The sequence below is a fragment of the Salvelinus alpinus genome, chromosome 10 (genome assembly GCF_045679555.1).
Source record: "Salvelinus alpinus chromosome 10, SLU_Salpinus.1, whole genome shotgun sequence".
NCBI lineage: Eukaryota > Metazoa > Chordata > Actinopteri > Salmoniformes > Salmonidae > Salvelinus > Salvelinus alpinus.
Window position 1 is genome coordinate 32353846 of NC_092095.1, and position 22346 is coordinate 32376191.

The 22346-nt window shown below is 44.7% G+C and overlaps 1 protein-coding gene across 5 annotated transcripts in view; it reads right to left on the bottom strand.

Moving 5' to 3' along the window:
- Positions 1–22346, bottom strand: part of LOC139531920 (anion exchange protein 2-like) — a 99342-nt gene that overhangs the window by 21859 nt on the left and 55137 nt on the right. For 3 of the 5 annotated variants that reach the window (XM_071328897.1, XM_071328896.1, XM_071328900.1), the window contains 2 exons: positions 1262–1421; positions 361–599 (listed from right to left, as the gene is read on the bottom strand). In XM_071328897.1, the coding sequence (XP_071184998.1) occupies positions 361–599; positions 1262–1421 (399 nt within the window). Of the gene's footprint in view, positions 1–360; positions 600–1261; positions 1422–7768; positions 7877–17502; positions 17656–22346 lie in introns of those variants that run through there. The other 2 variants (XM_071328898.1, XM_071328899.1) reach the window with 2 other exon arrangements.

Genomic DNA, 22346 nt, shown 5'->3' on the forward strand with positions numbered 1-22346 from the left:
CACTATATAGGGAATAAGGTGTCATTTGGCATGCAGAACCCAGTATCAGTGGTGTAAGATATGCATATTGCCTTACGCCAGGGTTTCCCAAACTGGGTCCTGGGGCCACACCTGGGTACATGTTTTGGTTTTTGCCCTAATACTACACTGATTCAAATAATCCAAGCTTGATGAGTTGGTTAATTGAATCAGTTGTGTAGTGCTAGGGCAAAACGTAAAACCAGGAGGGGCCCCAGGACCGAGTTTGGGGAACCCTGACTTACGCTAAGCTACCTTTGGTTCATGTTTCAAAAAAACAACTGACAGACAACTGAAGTGAATGTTAAAGCGCATTTGAAAACATGAAAGATGTGTCATTACTTGTACGTCTTCTTTGACGGTGTCACAATCTGTCTCAGAGAGATGGGTGTGGCTCTCTCCACCCTCTTCCTCATCATCTTCCTCATCCTCTCCTTCCTCAATGGCGGTGTTGCTGGTTGGGCCGGAACTATCCTTGCGCTCTCTTTCCTTCTTTTTCTTCTTGCCGCTCTTCTTCCTCCTCCCATCGGAGGGCAGCTTGGACAGGGGGTGGTGGATGTGGTGCGAGGAGTGACGGTGGTCTGCAGGAGGGAAATGGTTAGCAGATCAAACATTTTGTGTGGTTTTCAGAGGGACTTATTTTATTAGTAAATCAATGGTTTATATTTACGATTCACAAAAATTAAGGTAATCCACTCCACAATTTCTACAAAAGTATGTGAGCCACCTGCCTCCTGGGTGGTGCAGTGGTCTAAGGCACTGCATCGCAGTGCTAGCTGTGCCACCAGAGACTCTGGGTTCGAGCCCAGGGCTCTGTCGCAGCCGGCCGCGACCGGGAGGCCCATGGGGCGGCGCACAATTGGCCTAGCGTCGTCCGGGTTAGGGAGGGTTTGACCGGCAGGGATATCCTTGTCTCATCGCGCGCTAGCGACTCCTGTGGCGGGCCGGGCGCAGTGCGTGCTGACCAGGTTGCTAGGTGTACGGTGTTTCCTCCGACACATTGGTGCGGCTGGCTTCCGTGTTGGATGCGCGCTGTGTTAAAAAAGCAGTACCCTTGGTTGGGTTGTGTTTCGGAGGACTCATGGCTCTCGACCTTCACCTTTCCCGAGTCTGTACGGGAGTTGTAGCGATGAGACAAGACAGTAACTACTAACAATTGGGGAGAAAAAGGGGGTTAAAAAAAGTATGTGAGTCACCTACGCGTGTATGCAAGTTGTGTGAACAATTGTGTATGTGTGCTTACATTCAAAGTCCTCCTCGTTGTAGGTGCGATGCTGCTCGTCGGGGACCCTGGGGGCGGAACTGAGGATCTGCTGAAAGCGCTGGACCCCCAGGGATTTGTTCAGGTCCCCTTCATCCTCCTCAACCGCTCCTCGCATGGACGAGGCTGACGGCGCCTCTGGCTGAGAGAGGAAGAGAGGGAGGACAGGGTCAATTCAGATCAGTCAGGGAAAAAAGGTATTGGCTTCATCTCAATTAATCTTTCTTTGATTCCTCGACTCCTTTTAATTGTATTGGAGGAGAAGGTCCAAGTCTCCCCCATCGAACCTTCTTCTCCAATGGGTTTTGATAAGGACGCAAGGAATCAAGGAAAGACGAATTGAGAAAGAACCATGTTGTAGGCCCCATTCAGAAACATCCCCCATCCTAGACCCACAGTAAATCTGAACGGTTTGGATAGACGTAAATCAGTATGGCGAAAATGTAATCAAGTCTTCTGAAGGTTAAGTTAAAGCTACAACTATATTGCTAATACTTATCCAATTCTTTCAGATCAACATGGGAGTGCCAAGGTCCTTGTCTGGACTGAGCCATTGTCCATTTTAGGCGGAGGTAAGTCCTGACTCGAATGATCAACTACACTGAACAAAAATATATTTTTTAAAGGCAACATGCAACAATTTCAAGGAATCATATAAGGAAATCAGTCAATTTAAATAAAATTAATTAGGCCCTAATCTATGGATTTCACAAGATATGCATTTGTTGGTCACAAAAAAAAAGTGGGGGTGTAGATCAGAAAACCAGTTAGCATCTGGTGTGACCATTTGCCTCATGCAGCGTGCCACATCTCCTTCACATTGAGTTGATCAGGCTGTTGATTGTGGCCTGTGGAATGTTGTCCCACTCCTCTTCAATGGCTGTGTGAAGTTGCTGGATAATGGCAGGAACTGGAACACGCTGTTGTACACATCGATCCAGAGCATCCCAAACAGGCTCAAATCGGTGACATGTATGCAGGCCATGGAATAACTGGGACATTTTCAGCTTCCTTGGATTGTGTACAGATCCTTGCGACATGGGGCTGTGCATTATCATGCTGAAACATGAGGTGATGGCGGCAGAAGAATGGCACGACAATGGGCCTCAGGATCTCATCTGGGTATCTCTGTGCATTCAAATTGCCATTGATAAAAAGCAATTGTGTTTGTTGTCCGTAGCTTATGCCTGCCCATACCATAACCCCACCGACACCATGGTGCACTCGGTTCACAACATCGACATCAGCAAACCGCTCACCCACACAACGCCATACACTCGGTCTGCCATCTGCCCGGTACATTTGAAACCGGGATTCATCCGTGAAGAGTACATTTCTCCAGTGTGCCAGTAGTGGCATTCGAAGGTGAGCATTTGCCCACTGATGTCGGTTACAACAGCAAACTGCAGTCAGGTCAAGAAGCACGTAGATGAGCTTCCCTGAGACGGTTTTTGCAGAAATTATTTGGTTGTGCAAACCCACAGTTTCATCAGCTGTCTGGGTGGCTGGTCTCAGACCATCCCTCAGGAGAAGAAGCCGGATGTGGAGGTCCTGGGCTGGCGTGATTACATATGGTCTGCGGTTGTGAGGTCGGCTAGACGTATTGATAATTCCTCCAAAACGACGTTGGAGGCGGCCTAGGGTAGAGATTTTCTGGCAACAGCTCTGGTGGACATTCCTGCAGTCAGCATGCCTACTGCACGCTCCTTGGAAACTTGAGACATCTGTGGCATTATCTTGTGTGACAAAAAGCACAAGGTGCACCTGTGAAATGATCATGCTGTTTAATCAGCTTCTTGATATGCCACACCTGTCAGGTGGATAGATTATCTTGGCAAAGGAGAAATGTTCACTAACAGGGATGTAAACAAATTTGTACACAACATTTGAGAGAAATAAGCTTTTTGTGCGTATGGAAAAATTTTGGTATGTTTTATTTAAGCACATGAAACATGGGACCAACATTTTACATGTTGTGTTTATATTTTGGTTCAGTATAATAATAATTGAATCATGTGTGCCAGTTCAGGGCTATAACAAATATGTGAAACGCCTGGTGGTCCCTGAGGAGAGGGCTGAGAAACCCTGAGGTAAGTGATGTTTTCCCCTGCAGCAGGGTGCTAGATCGGGCTGCAGACCACCTCTGCCGGAGGCGTGCTGTGATAAGGATGGTTGCAAAGGTGGAGCCACAGGTGAACTTGATCCCAACAAAGTGGGGGATCCTCTCCTCGTCTCCTCTGTCCAGCGCTAAGGCAAAGCAGATTTTGCTGTGGCTATAGTACTGATTGTGCGGCTCCTCACTGAGCACTCTCCACTCCTGTGACACTGGCCAAACAGTCGCGGCACCATGCCTCATTTAACGCCCCTCCAAACCCTTTCTCAGGCCATTTAACATGTCATCGGTAGATTAAATTCTCCCCTGCACTCGAGGGGGACCAAGGAAAAAACATTGGTTGATGAGATGATTATTCCACCTCACACTCTCCATCAGTCTGTAGACAATGGAGTGGACAATGGGCTTTTTACCTACTCGTCCATCTTACACCAAATAACACCAATAAATAAATAAAAGAATCTGCACTACGTGTATGGAGTAACTCTTAGCTTAATCATTGTGATTTTCTACCTTAAATTAAAAATATTTTAGCAATGTGTAAACTATAGGGAAGAAATGTGGAAAAAGGAAACAGTAAGAAAACATTCATAAAGCACAAAACTATCTTCACAGCACTGGCTACCATGTCATGGAGTTACAGTGTGACCTACAAATACACACATACCACACACAGGCGTAAAACACAGAACCTTGCAGACGAATCTCTGACAGTGTCTACATGTGCCACAAATAGGGCTGTTGCGGTGACCATTTTACCGCCACACCGGCAGTCACGAGTCGTGAAGGCAGTCAAATTCCACATGACCGTTTAGTCATGTTAATTAGGCTGCTCCAAGCTCTGATGGTCATTAGAAGCCTACCAAACTTACTGCCTGGTACTCAGCACTCTATTGTCCCACTAATCACTCTGACATCAATGCAAATGTAAACGAAAATCTAATCAAAACACTTCATGAGAGCCCATGATATAATGTTGCGCAATATTTCTATAGGCTATGCAATTGCGGGAGAAAACAGAGTGATGACCTCTATTAAAAAGAGGAGGATCCCATCAGCTAAGCCTACTATATTTATTGCTCAACTTTCCTAATATTAAGCACATTGCTTCTCTTTACAACAGGAGTATAGCCTACCTGGCTGGCATGAAAATGAATCATGGGAAAAGCATCCTCCATCCACTATTTAAGTGCATAGATTACATGTATTTTTTCCCACTGTCCATTTGGAGACAGGTGCATGATAATGGTCCATTCTAAATCAAAACTAATTTCACCTATATATTATTTAGTATGTGTTAAGACACAAACCTTATCAAAACATATAGGCCTATGGGCTAGGCTACATGAGGTGTGCGACTATGATGAGAAAAAGTTGCGAGAGAAAAGGCTGTTTTATGCTGGGCATTATTCACAAGTACTAATATATAATTCACAAGTGATTGGCTAATATTACTCCTGTTGTAAAGAGAAGCAATATGCTTAATATTAGGAAAGTCTGATGGGTGGCAATATTAGCCTACCACTTGTGAATTACATGTCATCATCACTCGTGAATAATGCCCAGCATAAGAAACAGCTTTTTTTGTCCTCTACTTTTTCTAAATCATAGTCGCACACCTCATGTAGCCTAGCCCATAGGCCTATATGTTTTGATAAGGTTTGTATCACAACTAAAGTGTCCAAAAAAAAAGTTTGGCACATGTATCCGCTTTACAGCCTAACTGGCAAACATAAGCAGCGCGTGAGTTTCAAGTTTGGGGAAGATCATTTTCACCATAAAAATGCATCTTATAATAAAACCATTACATGCATAATCACATTCGCGGTCACTTTTGATAATGGTGTTTTCCCGCAAATGGAACATTCTCGCTTATAGCCTACTGCCTTGTGCGCATTGCTGCGCTTATAATGTGAAGAAATAGTCTAATAGTTTATCAATATTTTAAGCCAAACGTTCTTATCTGTTGTGTCAGCCACATTGCGTAAAACATATTTTTTTATGCTATTAGTTGTATTAATTTGGGATCTATTGCATCCTACAACTGTCCCAGACTATTTTTTGAATATTTATTTCTCACACAGAATAGGTAGACTTTTTTACTATGGGGATAGTAGATTGACATAGGCTAGTGCTTTTGCTGTTCAGTAGACCTAGTCATCTTGTTGGCTGACGAAAAGTAAATGTGGACAGTCCTTCCAATATCTTCAATATGCACCTCGGAATTGGATAAGGATGCAAGCAGTTGCGTCCCACGATGTGTCTGTCTTCACTTGTAGCCTGTGAGAAAGACACGTGATGTATTAAAAATCAAAACATATAGCCTAACTTTTGTAGAACAACTAAAGTTGAGAGTGCGTGCCGACACCGAGATGACCTGTTATATGGAAGAGAAAGACATCTGCTGACCTCCTGTCATTGTGGTGGGATAACCACTCTCGTTTTCCTATATTGGCTCTGCTTGCCAAAAAGTATAAATGCATGTGTGCTACCAGCACTGTGTCAGAGAGGGTGTTCAGCACGGCAGGGAACATAGTTACCTCTCTCCGGTCTTCACTGAAGCCCGACAAAGTAAACATGCTGGCGTTTCTTAAAATCGGAATCTTAAAGCCTAACTTTGGCGAGTGCTATAGCCTATGATAGTGGACTGAAACAATAGCCATTATAGGCAACAGTTAGCTAAAACCTTGAGTGCAGTAGTTTTACAATTTTCCCTTGGGTTGTATTTTTATAATTAGAAGTGTCTTATTTATTCCTCACGTGTGCTTTTGCTTTACATGTAATACTATTTCAGTGTTTTTATTCATATATTTTTTTTTCATTAACTTTATAACAAACCCCTTTTAAACAAAAAAAAACGAGAAAATACAAAAATGTCTATATATGTAGCCTACAGCCACTATTTGTCACAATGCTGATGTCACCATGATGCTTTTTGTTGTCTCAAGAAAGAAAAAAATAGACCATAAACATAATTGTGTGTATGCTAAATCGTAACAGCTTAATCATTATATAATGGTGATGTTTAGCCTGCCCAGCTGATATTGGTCATTTTAAATCGAAACTAATTTCACACATACTAGGCAATTACACTAAGACAAGAAATGGTATGCCTTTTTTTACATTATCAATAGAGTGGAATCATGCAGCTCATATATGTTTAATTTCATAAGACATTAAGGTTTGTATCATTCACAACTCAAGTTGCCAAATACCTCAAACACATAACCTGTTTCAAATAATCACTTTTTAAGCTGAACACAGAATAACCGCTCCATGTGTGTACTAGGTAAAATAAATAACGGATTTATTGTAATGGTGTACAGGCAATTCAATTGATTTATTTAAGCAATAAGGCCCGAGGAGGTGTGTTATATGGTCAATATACCACGGCTAAGGACTGTTCTTTGCACGACGCAACACGGAGTGCCTGGATACCGCCCTTAGCCGTGGTATATTGGCCATAAATCACAAACCCCCAAGGTTCCTTATTGCTATTATAAACTGGTTACCAACGTAATTAGAGTAGTAAAAATAAATGTCATACCCGTGGTAAACCACGGCTGTCAGCCAATCAGCATTCAGACTACAAACCAACCTGTTTATAATACACTTTAGACTTATAAAATGTAGATGTTTCAAAGGCACTCATTAGTAGCTGCATGTGTGGAACTCCTTTATGTTAATTAAACGGTCAATTACCGTGAGACCGACAGTTATTTGCTTGACAATTACCGGCTGACGAAAATTCCAAACGCCACAGCCCTAGCCACAAATAATCAATATTGACCCAACGTGACCCTTCTGTTCAACCTTCAAAAGGTCGAGAGTCAGACAGTTCCACACGAAGCTGCTCAGGTAGACTACAAGGGCCTCATCCTTACCTCAGTGACCTACATTAAAAACACATTTGAGAGTTGCTTTCTGCAACAGTCTCCAATCTTTGGACCTGTAAGCTACAATTGAAATCTCGAAAGTTTTGATAGTCTGTAGTCCTTTCCAATACAATCAACACATGAATGCCAGTTGATGGGCACTTCATCCAAGAGTAGTGCTGCCAATCTTAACCACATACTATTTTTCAATAAAGCATGAAAGTTCAGTTGGAAAATGACAGCCAAGTCTACCTGAAAAACATCCCCACTCACTAGGAACTCCAGGAGTAGTAAAGACAGCCTTTAGCCTATTACTGTGCACAGCAGTTCACAGTCAATCTCTACAGCTAGAGAGGATGTGTAAGGGATTGCCAGCGAGGTGAAACTATTTCCCACAACCAAAAACATGTGCAATAACAAACCCTTACAGCAAAAGAACCAGCAATAGAAAGACAAAAAATATGCTCTCCTTCTCTTCCATCAGTGATTTAAGGGACTTACCAGACTCATGTTTCAATGGGATGACTTGTGGTATGAGTGTTGGGAGTCAGGAGTGGTGTTTGAGGCAAGTGGCAATGCCCTCGTCTACGGCGACACTGTGGGGCTCTGAATCGCAACACCCTTTATAATTCACCCAAGAATGAGCAGAGAGCCCTCTCCCTGTGACCACGTGATGCGCTAATCGGAACTGTATCTCCCAGCCTGGCACTAACCTATCTCTTATGATTGTGCCGTGTTAGAATAAACAAGACTCTGCATTTATTCTCGCTCTGAGGACAAACCAACCGCACCTGAAAGGGCAAGCCGTGTTTGAATGGTCCTCAAACAATACCTTGCACTCACCTCCCTCATTTTAACTTTGGTACGTGTCAATATTGACCAAGGTACTTTAGACCCTAAATCTCTGTCAGAGGCCTTGGAGTGGGATGGGGCTTGATGTCCTTTGGGTGGTGGATCATTCTTGAAACACATGGAAACTGTTGAGTGTGAAAACCCCAGCAGCGTTGCAGTTCTTGACAAACTTGTGCACCTGGCACCTACTACCATACCCCGTTCAAAGGCACTTAAATATTTTGCCTTGCCCATTCACCCTCAATTGCACACATACACAATCCATGTCTCAATTGTGACAAGGCTTAAAAATCGTTCTTTAACCTGTCTCCTCCCCTTCATCTACACTGAATGAAGTAGATTTAACAAGTGACATCAATAAGGGACAGACTGACCAGGTGAATGCTATGTCATGGAAATAGCAGGTGTTCATGTTTTGTACACTCAGGGTATATACACTATACTGTGTATGTACACAGTGGGGTCTGAAATTATTGACACCCGTGATAAAGACGAACAATGATGACTGTATAAAATAAATACTTCAAATACTGAGCTACATCACATACAAAAAAAAGGGAAATTATATTTTATACTACACTGAACAAAAATACACGAACTGTAATATGTTGGTCCCATGTTTCATGTGCTGAAATAAAAGATACCAGAAATGTTCCATAAGCACAAAAAGATGATCTCAAATTTAGTGCACAAATGTGTTTATATCCCTGTTAGTGTGCATTTCTTCTTTTCCAAGAGAATCTATCCACCTGACAGGTGTGGCATTTCAAGAAGCTGATGAAACAGCATGATCATTACACAGGTGCACCTTGTGCTGGGGACATTAAAAGGCAACTCTAAAATGTGCAGTTTTGTTACACAACACAATGCCACAGATGTCTCAAGTTTTGAGGGAACGTGCAATTGGCAGGCTGACTGCAGGAATGTCCACCAGAGCTGTTGCCAGAGAATTGAATGTTAATTTCTCTACCATAAGCTGCCTCCAACGTCATTTAGAGGACTCACCACCGCAGACCACATGTATGGTGTGATGTGGGCGAGCGATTTGCTGATGTCAACATTGGTGGCAGTAAGATTATGGTATGGGCAGGTATAAGCTACAGACAATGAACATAATTGCATTTTATCGATGGCAATTTGAATGTACCGAGATACTGTGACGAGATCCTGAGGCCCATTGTGAGGCCCATTGCATATCTGTATTCCCAGTCATGTGAAATCCATAGATTAGGGCCTAATGAATTTCTTTCGAATTGACTGATTTCCTTATATGAAATTTAACTATGTAAAATCTTTGAAATTGTTGCATTTCGTGTTTATATTGTTGTTCAGTATAATACAATTGCTCAGAGAAAGAGATTTTGTCTAACAAGTAATACATGTTTTTCTTAAAAGGGGAGGGGTCAAAATGATTGACATCCCTAAATATTTTTATAAATAAATAAGTCAAAAGTTTTGTATTTGGTCCCACATTTATAGCATGTAATGACTACATCAAGCTTGTGATGCTACTAGGGCTGTGGCAAATAACTGCTGGTCTCACGGTAATTGACCGTTAACTGATAAAGGGGTTCCACACATGCAAGCTGCTGATGCGTACCTTTGAAACATCTACATTTTAAAAATCTAATAAATACATTTAATAGCCTATACACGATCACAATGAAACCATTATTTTAGGCAGGTATTTCCTATAAAAGGCAGCAGGTAGCCTAGTGGGTAGAGCGTTGGACTAGCAACCGGAAGGTTGCAAGCTCGAATCCCCGAGCTGTCAAGGTAAAAATCTGTCGTTCTGCCCATGAACAAGACAGTTAACCCTTAACTGACTTACCTAGTTAAATAAAGGTAAAATAAAACATAATATGAAGAAAATGTATTTCAGAAGAACAGATTAACATAAATCTGAGTCAGCCTATGTATGTTACTGATCTGGCTATGCGCCATGCCAATGGCAGCAGGCTAGTAATTTAACAGACAAGGTATGCTTATAATTCCAGTGCTATTATTTTATACTAACAATATAATTGAACATCGCTGAATAAAATTGAAAGGATATTTTTCCCAAATGACTGATGAGCTCGTGCGAACATGGAGCCGTTATTCTGTGTTCAGCTTAAAAAATGATTTGAAAGAAGTGCTAAACGATTGATTTATAGTTATTTGGAAACTTTAGTTGTGAATGATACAAACCTTATAATGTCTTATTAAATCAAAACATACATTGCCTTGCGGAAAGGATTCAGACCCATTGACTTTTTCCACTTTGTTACGTTACAGCCCTATCCTAAAATTGATTACATTGATGAGGGGGAAAAAACAATCTACACCCCATAATGATGAAGCAAAAACAGGTTCAGAAATTTTTGCACATTTATAAAAAATATCACATTTACATAAGCATTCAGACCCTTTACTCAGTACTTTGATGAAGCACCTTTGGCAGCGATTACAGCATCAAGTCTTCTTGGGTATGACGCTACAAGCTTGGCACACCTGTATTTGGGGAGTTTCTCCCATTCTTCTCTGCAGATCCTCTCCAGCTCTGTCAGGTTGGATGGGGAGCGTTGCTGCCCAGCTATTTCCAGGTCTCTCCAGAGATGTTAGATTGGGTTCAAGACCGGGCTCTAGCTGGGTCACTCAAAGACATTCCGAAACTTGTCCCAAAGCCACTTCTGCGTTGTCTTGGCTGTGGGCTTAGGGTCGTTGTCCTGTTGGAAGGTGAATATTCGCCCCAGTCTGAGGTCCTGAGCACTCTGGAGAAGGGTGTCATCGAGGATCTGTACTTTGCTCCGTTAATCTTTTCCTGGATCCTAACTAGTCTCCCAGTCCCTGCCACTGAAAAACATCTAGGGTTGCAAAATTCCGGTAACTTTCCCCAATTTTCGAGAAATCCTGGTTGGAAAACTCCTGGAATCAGAAGGGAATAAATCGGGAAATCCAGGAATCTTCCAACCGGGATTTCTGGAAAACCTGGACATTTTGGGAAAGTTACCGGAATTTTGCAACCCTAAAAACATCCCCACAGTATGATGCTGCCACCACCATTCTTCACCATAGGGATGGTGCCAGGTTTACGACAGACGTGACACTTGGCATTCAGGCCAAAGAGTCTTTAGGTGCCTTTTGGCAAACTCCAAGTGGGCCGTCATGTGCCTTTTACTGAGTAGTGGCTTGTCTGGCCACTCTACCATAAAGGCCTAATTGGTGAAGTGCTGCAGAGGTGGTTGTCTGGAAGGTTCTCCCATCTCCACAGAGGAACACTGGAGCTCTGTCAGTGACCATCGGGTTCTTGGTCACCTCCCTGACCAAGGCCTTTCTCCACCGATTGCTCAGTTTGGCCCAGGCAGCCAGCTTTAGGACTGCCCTAGGAAGAGTCTTGGTGGTTCCAAACTTCTTCCATTTAAGAATGATGGAGGCCACTGTGTTCCTGGGGACCTTCAATGCTGCAGAAATGTTTTGGTACCATTCCCCAGATCTGTGCATCAACACAAATCTACCTCTGAGCTCTACAGACAATTCCTTGGTTTTTGCTCTGACATGCACTGTTAACAGTGGGACCTTATATAGACAGGTGTGTGCCTTCCCAAATCATGTCCAATCAATTGAATTTACCACAGGTGGACTCCAATCAAGTTGTAGAAACATCAAGGATAATCAATGAGAACAGGATACACCTGAGCTCAATTTCGAGTCTCATAGCAAAGGGTCTGAATACTAATGTAAATAAGGTATGTTTTTTGCAAAAATGTTGCAGTCCACTATCATAGGCTATAGCACTCGCCAAAGTTAGGCTGTAAGCTTCTGATTAAGAAGCACCAGCATGTTTAATTTGTCGGGCTTCAGTGAAGACCGGAGAGAGGTAACTATGTTCCCTGCCGTGCTGAACACCCTCTCTGACACAGTGCTGGTAGCACACATGCACATATACTTTTTGGCAAGCAGAGCCAATAAAGGAAAACAAGAGTGGTTATGCTGCCACCGTGACAGGGGGTCAGCAGATGTGTCTGGTTCCTTCTCTGCCATATAGCAGTTCATCTCGGTGTCGGCACGCACTATCAAGGGTCCCGGGGGTTGCTTTCAGGTCCCGTTTCTTCTCTAAGTAGATCACCATTCCTCTCGCATATTCGTAAAATGTCTTCATCCAGATTTATTGGCTGATCTTTCACATTTGACTTGAATCCAAATCCGATCTGATGGGACCGCTCAGATCTTCTGCTCTTTTCTGTTCATATGGGAAGACGTGGTTAGCCTAGTGGTTAGAGCTTTGGGCCAGTAACCGAAAGGTTGCTGGATCAAATCACCAAACTGACAAGGTAAAAATCTGTCGTTCTGCCCCTGAACAAGGCAATTAACCCATGTTCCCCGTAGGCCACCATTGTAAACAAGAATTTGTTCTTAACTGACTTGTCTAGTTAAACAACAGTTGAATAAAAAAAAGATTTAAAAAAAGTCATGGCCAGAATTCAAGGCCAGATATTTCTAAAATGTTGGTTTCGGCTATTGTTACCTCTGCAGATGATTAAATTAAATCATGAATGTGTTTGATTTGATTACATTTGCATTGATATCAGAGTGATTAGAAGGACCATTAGAGTGCCATTAGTGACTTAATGGCTGTTAGCAAGTGCAGTTTTGAAGTAGCCTAATTATCGTGAATCAACAGTCACGTGGAATTTAACTGCGGTCATGACTCGTGACTGCCGGCGTGGCGGTAATACGGTCACCGTAACAGCCCTAGATGCTACAAACTTGTTGGATGCATTTGCAGTTTGTTTTGGTTGTGTTTCAAATTATATTGTACCCAATAGAAAATAATGGTAAATAATGTTTTGTCATTTTGGAATCACTTTTATTGTAAATAAGAATATAATATATTTCTAAACACGTCTGCATGAATGTGGATACTACCATGCTTATGGATAATCCTGAATTAATCGTGAATAATGAAAGTTACCGAAGGTCAAAGATCATACCCCCAAGACATGCCAATCTCCCGTTATTGGTAACGGAGAGAGGTTAGCATGTCTTGGTTTCTTTGACCCTCATAACTTTCTCACTCATGTTTTTCTTTTTACAGAAACATTCTCTCAGCCTTGTACTGTGGGAGGAGAAAACATGCATTGTACATGTGCCATATAGGTCATTGAATCAGCAAATGGGGCTTTTCCACAACTTGCAATAACATATTTACATATTTTGTCCACAACTAGATTGGATAGAACACCTTAATGTCCTGCTACTTGGTGGAGGCGGTACTTGGTGGTACTTGGTGGAGGCGTTGTGGTGTAACTAATAACTAAGTGCTGATGTTCTGGGGTTAAACATTGGACATGTTCGTGACTGCAATGGATTGTTAGAGGACAATGGCACGCAATGGTTGTGTGGCTTTGGAAGACTTAAAAGCGTAAAATTAAAGTGCATTGGCCTCTGGCTCTGCACCCAGCAAGAACTGTATCTCATGAGTCATTGCATTTTAAGGTACTGAGTGATCAGATAGGCTCTCCGAGCTGGGCATCTCCGGCGCGGCCCACGCTTGGATTGCGTCCTACCTGACAGGTCGCTCCTACCAGGTGGCGTGGCGAGAATCTGTCTCCGCACCACGTGCTCTCACCACTGGTGTCCCCCAGGGCTCTGTTCTAGGCCCTCTCCTATTCTCGCTATACACCAAGTCACTTGGCTCTGTCATATCCTCACATGGTCTCTCCTATCATTGCTATGCAGACGACACACAATTAATCTTCTCCTTTCCCCCCTCTGATAACCAGGTGGTGAATCGCATCTCTGCATGTCTGGCAGACATATCAGTGTGGATGACGGATCACCACCTCAAGCTGAACCTCGGCAAGACGGAGCTGCTCTTCCTCCCGGGGAAGGACTGCCCGTTCCATGATCTCGCCATCACGGTTGACAACTCCATTGTGTCCTCCTCCCAGAGTGCTAAGAACCTTGGCGTGATCCTGGACAACACCCTGTCGTTCTCAACTAACATCAAGGCGGTGACCCGTTCCTGTAGGTTCATGCTCTACAACATTCGCAGAGTACGACCCTGCCTCACGCAGGAAGCGGCGCAGGTCCTAATCCAGGCACTTGTCATCTCCCGTCTGGATTACTGCAACTCGCTGTTGGCTGGGCTCCCTGCCTGTGCCATTAAACCCCTACAACTCATCCAGAACGCCGCAGCCCGTCTGGTGTTCAACTTTCCCAAGTTCTCTCACGTCACCCCGCTCCTCCGCTCTCTCCACTGGCTTCCAGTTGAAGCTCGCATCCGCTACAAGACCATGGTGCTTGCCTACGGAGCTGTGAGGGGAACGGCACCTCCGTACCTTCAGGCTCTGATCAGGCCCTACACCCAAACAAGGGCACTGCGTTCATCCACCTCTGGCCTGCTCGCCTCCCTACCTCTGAGGAAGTACAGTTCCCGCTCAGCCCAGTCAAAACTGTTCGCTGCTCTGGCACCCCAATGGTGGAACAAACTCCCTCACGACGCCAGGTCAGCGGAGTCAATCACCACCTTCCGGAGACACCTGAAACCCCACCTCTTTAAGGAATACCTAGGATAGGATAAAGTAATCCTTCTAACCCCCCCCCCCTTAAAAGAGTTAGATGCACTATTGTAAAGTGGTTGTTCCACTGGATATCATAAGGTGAATGCACCAATTTGTAAGTCGCTCTGGATAAGAGCGTCTGCTAAATGACTTAAATGTAAATGTAAATAGGAGATGAGCTGGGGAGATGTGAACACGCAGTGTGCTCTGCCTTGTCTTATCATTGCTTAGCCGGGGGGCAGGGTGAAGCGGAGGCTTCGTAGAACACTTTGAAGGTCAAAGTGGAGGTCACTTGGATCGCAGAGTGACCTCCACAATGCCCTGAAGTGAGGTTGGTGATACGATTCTGTAGGTACCATGAACACTCACAGGCCGTTAGTTGTCATACTGTAGCTTTACCCTGGTCGTACTGATGGTTTGGGGAAGCCTGCACAGGACCATCTTAGGAACCAGGTAGGTAGACAAAACTTTTATCAAAATAAACATCACACACAAGAAGAGAAATCAAATCTGCCGTGTGGAAAGTGAAAAGAGACGCAGAGGAAGCTTTCTAATATCTAATTACAGTTCCCCAGTACAGTAAACCAGATAGATTAGGCAAACTGAAATATTAATCTCAGTAATGCAATAACCCCTACTGTTTGCTTAACATATACTAGGTTTGTTACAAGCAAAGTGAGTGTAATGAGTACTCAGCTAGTCACTTACACCGAGGTTGTAGAGAGGATTAGAGGAGCCGAGAGGTGGCTGAAATCCCACACAGTCAGCAACACTCAGGGCAGAAGGACAGGTTTACAGTGGCGAATATAGAGTAGTAAGTGATCACGTAATACTCTGTTGAGTCACTGCATTCCTGCAGCAGCAGGCCAGACGAGGAGATCTCATGCCCATCTGTTGATGAGGTCTTCGAAGGTAATGCCTTGTGTGTAAATATGACCACTGTTTCTTTCTCCCCAGTGGTACCACCAGGTAAACAGGCCAGTGTACCTCAAAGTTGCTTCCCTTCACTTTTGAGGTCTGATTAAACTGTCCACCAAATCATCTTTTCAACCACTGACCTTGATTCTTAGTTGTTGACGTTCAGAGAAACGCAAGGAAATAAGCTTGACAAAATCGAGGGTGGCCATGCATCGAACGTTATTGAGGGGTAGACCACCAATGCTAAAGCTTTCTTTCCCACACTGATTAAGTGATAGTGGAGTGGAGCTAGTCCTAGTGCGAGTCGAATGTCATCTGGACTTGCACCCGCCTCTGTGGAAGATCTTTGTCCATGCAGCCCATGAATTATCAATTAACTTCATTCTTTATTAAAAAAAAAAAAATTAAGCGTCTTTGGAGATTCTTTTTAAAATATATATATATATATTTTTTTTAATGAATTTTTACCCCCCTTTTCCCCCCAATTTCGTGGTATCCAATTGTTAGTAGTTACTATCTTGTCTCATCGCTTCAACTCCCGTACGGGCTCGGGAGAGACGAAGGTCGAAAGCCATGCATCCTCCGAAACACAACCCAACCAAGCCGCACTGCTTCTTAACACAGCGCGCATCCAACCCGGAAGCCAGCCGCACCAATGTGTCGGAGGAAACATTGTATACTTGGTGCCCTGGTTAGCGTGCACTGCGCCCGGCCCGCCACAGGAATCGCTAGTGCGCGATGAGACAAGGATATCCCTACCGGCCAAACCCTGCCTAACCCGGACGACGCTAGGGCCAATTGTGCGTCACCCCATGGACCTCCCGGTCGCGGCCGGCTGCAACAGAGCCTGGGCTCGAACCCAAAGTTTCTGGTGGCACAGCTAGCACTGCAATGCAGTTCCTTAGACCACTGCACCACCCGGGAGGCCCCTTTGGAGATTCTTCATGTAATAAAAAGCGCTATATAAATATTATTAATGTGATATCCCTTGCATAAGCTTGCGTGATGATAGCCAGTGACATCGGATACTGTCATACTGTGACTTAGAGAGGAGGAAGGGGGTTGGGGTGCGGGGACTCTTAATTCTAATCCTTTTACGAGGGAAAAACAAAAGAGGCTGGCGATTTGCCATGCCAGACGCCTTCCTCTAAAGTTATTCTCTAATGGGGTCACTTCTAGGGGAGGTGTTACTCACAACATGCTGATTGTATAAATCCTCACACCACAGTTGTGTCCCAAACAGCACCCTATTCCCTGCACAGTAGCGCACTACATAGAGAATAGGGTGCCATTAAGGACGCATACCCTGCCACTTCTAGCTGTCCAACACTATTCACACATAGCTAATGGCTGCCAGAGCCAGGAGTTTTACAAGACACACTGACTGACCACATTCCCCTGCTGAGATATCTAGCGCGCTCCATCTGTTGACAGTCGAGGGGTAACTATCAGCAAATCACTGATTAAGACAACAAATAGAAGAAATGTGGTCCTCCATTCACATACTCACGCAAACAGTCAATGGGCTGTTGACAAAATAACAAGACCGTCGCAGGCGCCTTTGGAATTGGACAGTGCAACAAATCTTTATTATTATTAGTTGTTGTCGCAACAAATCTTTGCAAAGTTCACGTTTCACCTGTTGCACACATTACAACAAAATGTTGTCAGGGAAAAAAGGACAAATTCATTCAGTTTCGAACCCCATTGTATTCACTTTTACTACAAGTCAGATGTAGACCTATCTACTATATTTTTTGTTCAGCCTTTAAAACCAATATAGTGCACGTGGTATGTAGCCATAGAACAGGAAAGTCTCTTCATGTCCACACACATGGCGAGGCGCTTCTAAAGGGGATCAATGCCCATGTGACTCTTTATGTTGTTGTATGTTACCCTGTGTTCAAACTCATAACTCACCGTTGCTGCTGTGTAAAGAAACTCCATCAAAGTCCAATCTCGTTTCTCACGCGGCATTATCTCTAGCGACTGTATTTTTTGCTTGATAAGTAAAAATAACTACCGCACACAGTAATCACATTTTCAACCTCTGTCTAAGGTCTCTTTCGGTTGCCTCCAGTCACATGACAAAAGGGCAGTACCTAGCGGCAGGAAGAGGACATCAACCCCAGTTTCACAACGTTGACCGACCCTTCCAAAATCCAAATAGGATTATCTCAACTATCCTTAAACACACTCTCTCTTCCCCCTTGCATACAAGCATGTACACTCATCGTTTGAAAGGTGAATTATTAACTCAGAAGCGCAAGGAAAATGACGATTGACAGCTTCACCTCCAGTCATATAGCAAACCTACATGTCTTTTGTCAATTTAACTATCAGCTTCGTGCGAATGTACAAGAAAGATTACAACTTCATGGCTGCAGATTTTGTTAACACGTCAATTGGATAGCAGCTTGGGTATGTATTGACAACCTGACAACCGTCTGAATTCTCCGGAAGAGATTATAAAGACGCTTCATGGCTGCCAGCTTTGTAACTGAGTTAGATTGAACTGACTAATGGGCTGAATCTGATTACCAGCAGACTGTATTCAAATCACAGCCGTCAATGCTGTCCATCAACAAGCCTTGGACAGGAAAAGGTTTGGAGAGCCCAGAGCCCAAGGTTAAATAAGTTCGGTGTAATGTCACAAAACAGCAGACTTGTCACTCTAACCAGACATACGGTAGATATATCTGTAGGCCATAATTAGCAATTACCGCCACTGGGATACCCACCCATACTCTCCAACTCAGACACGTGTAGCAGGGACATTACAATTCAACTACAGAACTACCGCTACATTCTAACACAGGGAGGTATTCGGGACATGAGCGTCCTTTCACTCTTAGTTGTTTATGTCTTGGAGAGTCCACCTACCAAGAGGTAGTAGGCCAGTCCTGGGGGGGGGGGTTGTCTAGTGCCACAGCCACATGATTGTGTAACATGGGATAGGAAGCAGCTGACTGAACACTGAAAAAAAAATGCATAGCTCAGGGGAAGCAGGCATTTCCTGAAGTGGTAGAGCAGTGAGTGACGTTCTAGTATCTACCGCTCTTGCACTGTGTGTGGTGGTGCATGTGTTTGAGTCTACTGTATGTGTGCATGCATGCATGCTTAAGAGGGTCGTGGGAGAATGTTTGTGTGGGTCACAAATGGATGCTGTAAACTCTGTATCCAATCTAAATTAATCATTTGAAGAAACCATAAAGAGGACGTGTATTTGTTCCTCATTGATTGCCCAGAAAACTTTTTTTTACTGAATGACCCTCACGGCCTCTCTCAATGCTACCCAAAGCAACTTACTCATCTTCTTCAGATTGTTATTTTGAGAGGCCCCCAGGGGGCTGGAATCTAGTTTTAACCATTGACCTTCGTACAAGGCCAGCTGGCCTCTGCTCTGAGCCTAAACCACAGAGATGCTTTAGCACTGAGCTTCTAATAGTACTGATGCCAATATGTTAGGTTGGAGTGCCCATTCTGCCCCACATAACAAACTGGGCACTGGAAAGGCCTGGAAATACAACAAGATATTTTGGTCCTAGTACAGCCAGTCATTTCTAAATAGACGCTGGCTTAAGAAAAGTGGAAGGAAATTGCTTGGCTTGTGTAACCTTCGACATAATTGATTCCCCAAGCCAATCTCCACCCTATAAGGTCATAGAACTTCCGGCGCCGAAAAGAGATGGCCGCCTCGCTTCGTGTTCCTTGGAAAATATGCAGTATTTTGTTTTTTTACGTGTTATTTCTTACAACGGTACCCCGGGTAATCTTAGGTTTCATTACATACAGTCGGGAGGAACTACTGAATATACGATTAACGTCAACTCATCATCGTTCCTACCAGGAATATGACTTTCCCGAAACGGATCCAGTGTTTTGCCTTCCACCCAATACAATGGATCTGATCCCAGCCGGCGACCCTGTGCGACGCCGAAAAAGGGGAAAACGTGGCGGTCTCGTGGTCAGGCTTCGGAGACGGGCACATCGCGCTCCACTCCCTAGCATACTACTCGCCAATGTCCAGTCTCTTGACAATAAGGTTGATGAAATCCGAGCACGGGTAGCATTCCAGAGAGACATCAGGGATTGCAACGTGCTCTGCTTCACGGAAACATGGCTAACTCAAGGGACGCTAACGGAGTCGGTGCAGCCAGCTGGTTTCTTCATGCATCGCGCCGACAGAAACAAACATCTTTCCGGTAAGAAGAGGGGCGGGGGGGTATGCCTTATGATTAACGAGAAGTGGTGTGATCATCATAACAACACACAAGAACTCAAGTCGTTCTGTTCACCTGATCTAGAACTCCTCACAATCAAATGTCGACCGCATTATCTACCAAGGGAATTCTCGTCAATCATAATCACAGCCGTATACATTCCCCCCCAAGCAGACACATCGATGGCCCTGAACGAACTTTATCTGACTCTTTGTAAACTGGAAACCACACACCCTGAGGCTGCATTCATCGTAGCTGGGGATTTTAACAAGGCTAATCTAAAAACAAAACTCCCTAAATTCTATCAGCATATCGATTGTGCTACCAGGGCTGGAAAAACACTAGACCATTGTTATACTAATTTCCGCGACGCTTATAAGGCCCTCCCCCGCCCCCCTTTCGGAAAAGCTGACCACGACTCCATTTTGTTGATTCCAGCCTACAAACAGAAACTCAAACAACAAGCTCCCGCGCTCAGGTCTGTTCAACGCTGGTCCGACCAATCTGAATCCACGCTTCAAGACTGCTTCGATCACGCGGATTGGAATATGTTCCGCATCGCGTCCAACAACAATATTGACGAATATGCTGATTCGGTGAGCGAGTTCATTAGGAAGTGCATTGACGATGTCGTACCCACAGCAACGATAAAAACATTCCCAAACCAGAAACCGTGGATTGACGGCAGCATTCGCGTGAAACTGAAAGCGCGAACCACTGCTTTTAACCAGGGCAAGGTGACCGGAAGCATGACCGAATACAAACAGTGTAGCTATTCTCTCCGCAAGGCAATCAAACAGGCTAAGTCTCAGTACAGAGACAAAATCGAGTCGAAATTCAACAGCTCAGACACAAGAGGTATGTGGCAGGGTCTACAGTCAATCACGGATTACAAAAAGAAAACCAGCCCCGTCGAGGACCAGGATGTCTTGCTCCCAGACAGGCTAAACAACTTTTTTGCCCGCTTTGAGGACAATACAGTGCCACTGACACGGCCCCCTACCAAAACCTGCGGGCTCTCCTTCACTGCAGCCGAGGTGAGTAAAACATTTAAACGTGTTAACCCTCGCAAGGCTGCAGGCCCAGACGGCATTCCCAGCCGCGTCCTCAGAGCATGCGCAGACCAGCTGGCTGGTGTGTTTACGGACATATTCAATCAATCCTTATCCCAGTCTGCTGTTCCCACATGCTTCAAGAGGGCCACCATTGTTCCTGTTCCCAAGAAAGCTAAGGTAACTGAGCTAAACGACTACCGCCCCGTAGCACTCACTTCCGTCATCATGAAGTGCTTTGAGAGACTAGTCAAGGACCATATCACCTCCACCCTACCGGACACCCTAGACCCACTCCAATTTGCTTACCGACCCAATAGGTCCACAGACGACGCAATCGCAACCACACTGCACACTGCCCTAACCCATCTGGACAAGAGGAATACCCATGTGAGAATGCTGTTCATCGATTACAGCTCAGCATTTAACACCATAGTACCCTCCAAACTCGTCATCAAGCTCGAGACCCTGGGTCTCGACCCCGCCCTGTGCAACTGGGTCCTGGACTTCCTGACGGGCCGCCCCCAGGTGGTGAGGGTAGGTAACAACATCTCCACCCCGCTGATCCTCAACACTGGGGCCCCACAAGGGTGCGTTCTGAGCCCTCTCCTGTACTCCCTGTTCACCCACGACTGCGTGGCCATGCACGCCTCCAACTCAATCATCAAGTTTGCGGATGACACTACAGTGGTAGGCTTGATTACCAACAACGACGAGACGGCCTACAGGGAGGAGGTGAGGGCCCTCGGAGTGTGGTGTCAGGAAAATAACCTCATACTCAACGTCAACAAAACAAAGGAGATGATTGTGGACTTCAGGAAACAGCAGAGGGAGCACCCCCCTATCCACATCGACGGGTCAGTAGTGGAGAAGGTGGAAAGTTTTAAGTTCCTCGGTGTACACATCACGGACAAACTGAATTGGTCCACCCACACAGACAGCGTTGTGAAGAAGGCGCAGCAGCGCCTCTTCAACCTCAGGAGGCTGAAGAAATTCGGCTTGTCACCAAAAGCACTCACAAACTTCTACAGATGCACAATCGAGAGCATCCTGTCGGGCTGTATCACCGCCTGGTACGGCAACTGCTCCGCCCACAACCGTAAGGCTCTCCAGAGGGTAGTGAGGTCTGCAGAACGCATCACCAGGGGCAAACTACCTGCCCTCCAGGACACCTACACCACCCGATGTCACAGGAAGGCCATAAAGATCATCAAGGACAACAACCACCCAAGCCACTGCCTGTTCACCCCGCTATCATCCAGAAGGCGAGGTCAGTACAGGTGCATCAAAGCAGGGACCGAGAGACTGAAAAACAGCTTCTATCTCAAGGCCATCAGACTGTTAAACAGCCACCACTAACATTTAGCGGCCGCTGCCAACATACTGACTCAACTCCAGCCACTTTAAAAATGGGAATTGATGGAAATTATGTAAAAATGTACCACTAGCCACTTTAAGCAATGCCACTTAATACAATGTTTACATACCC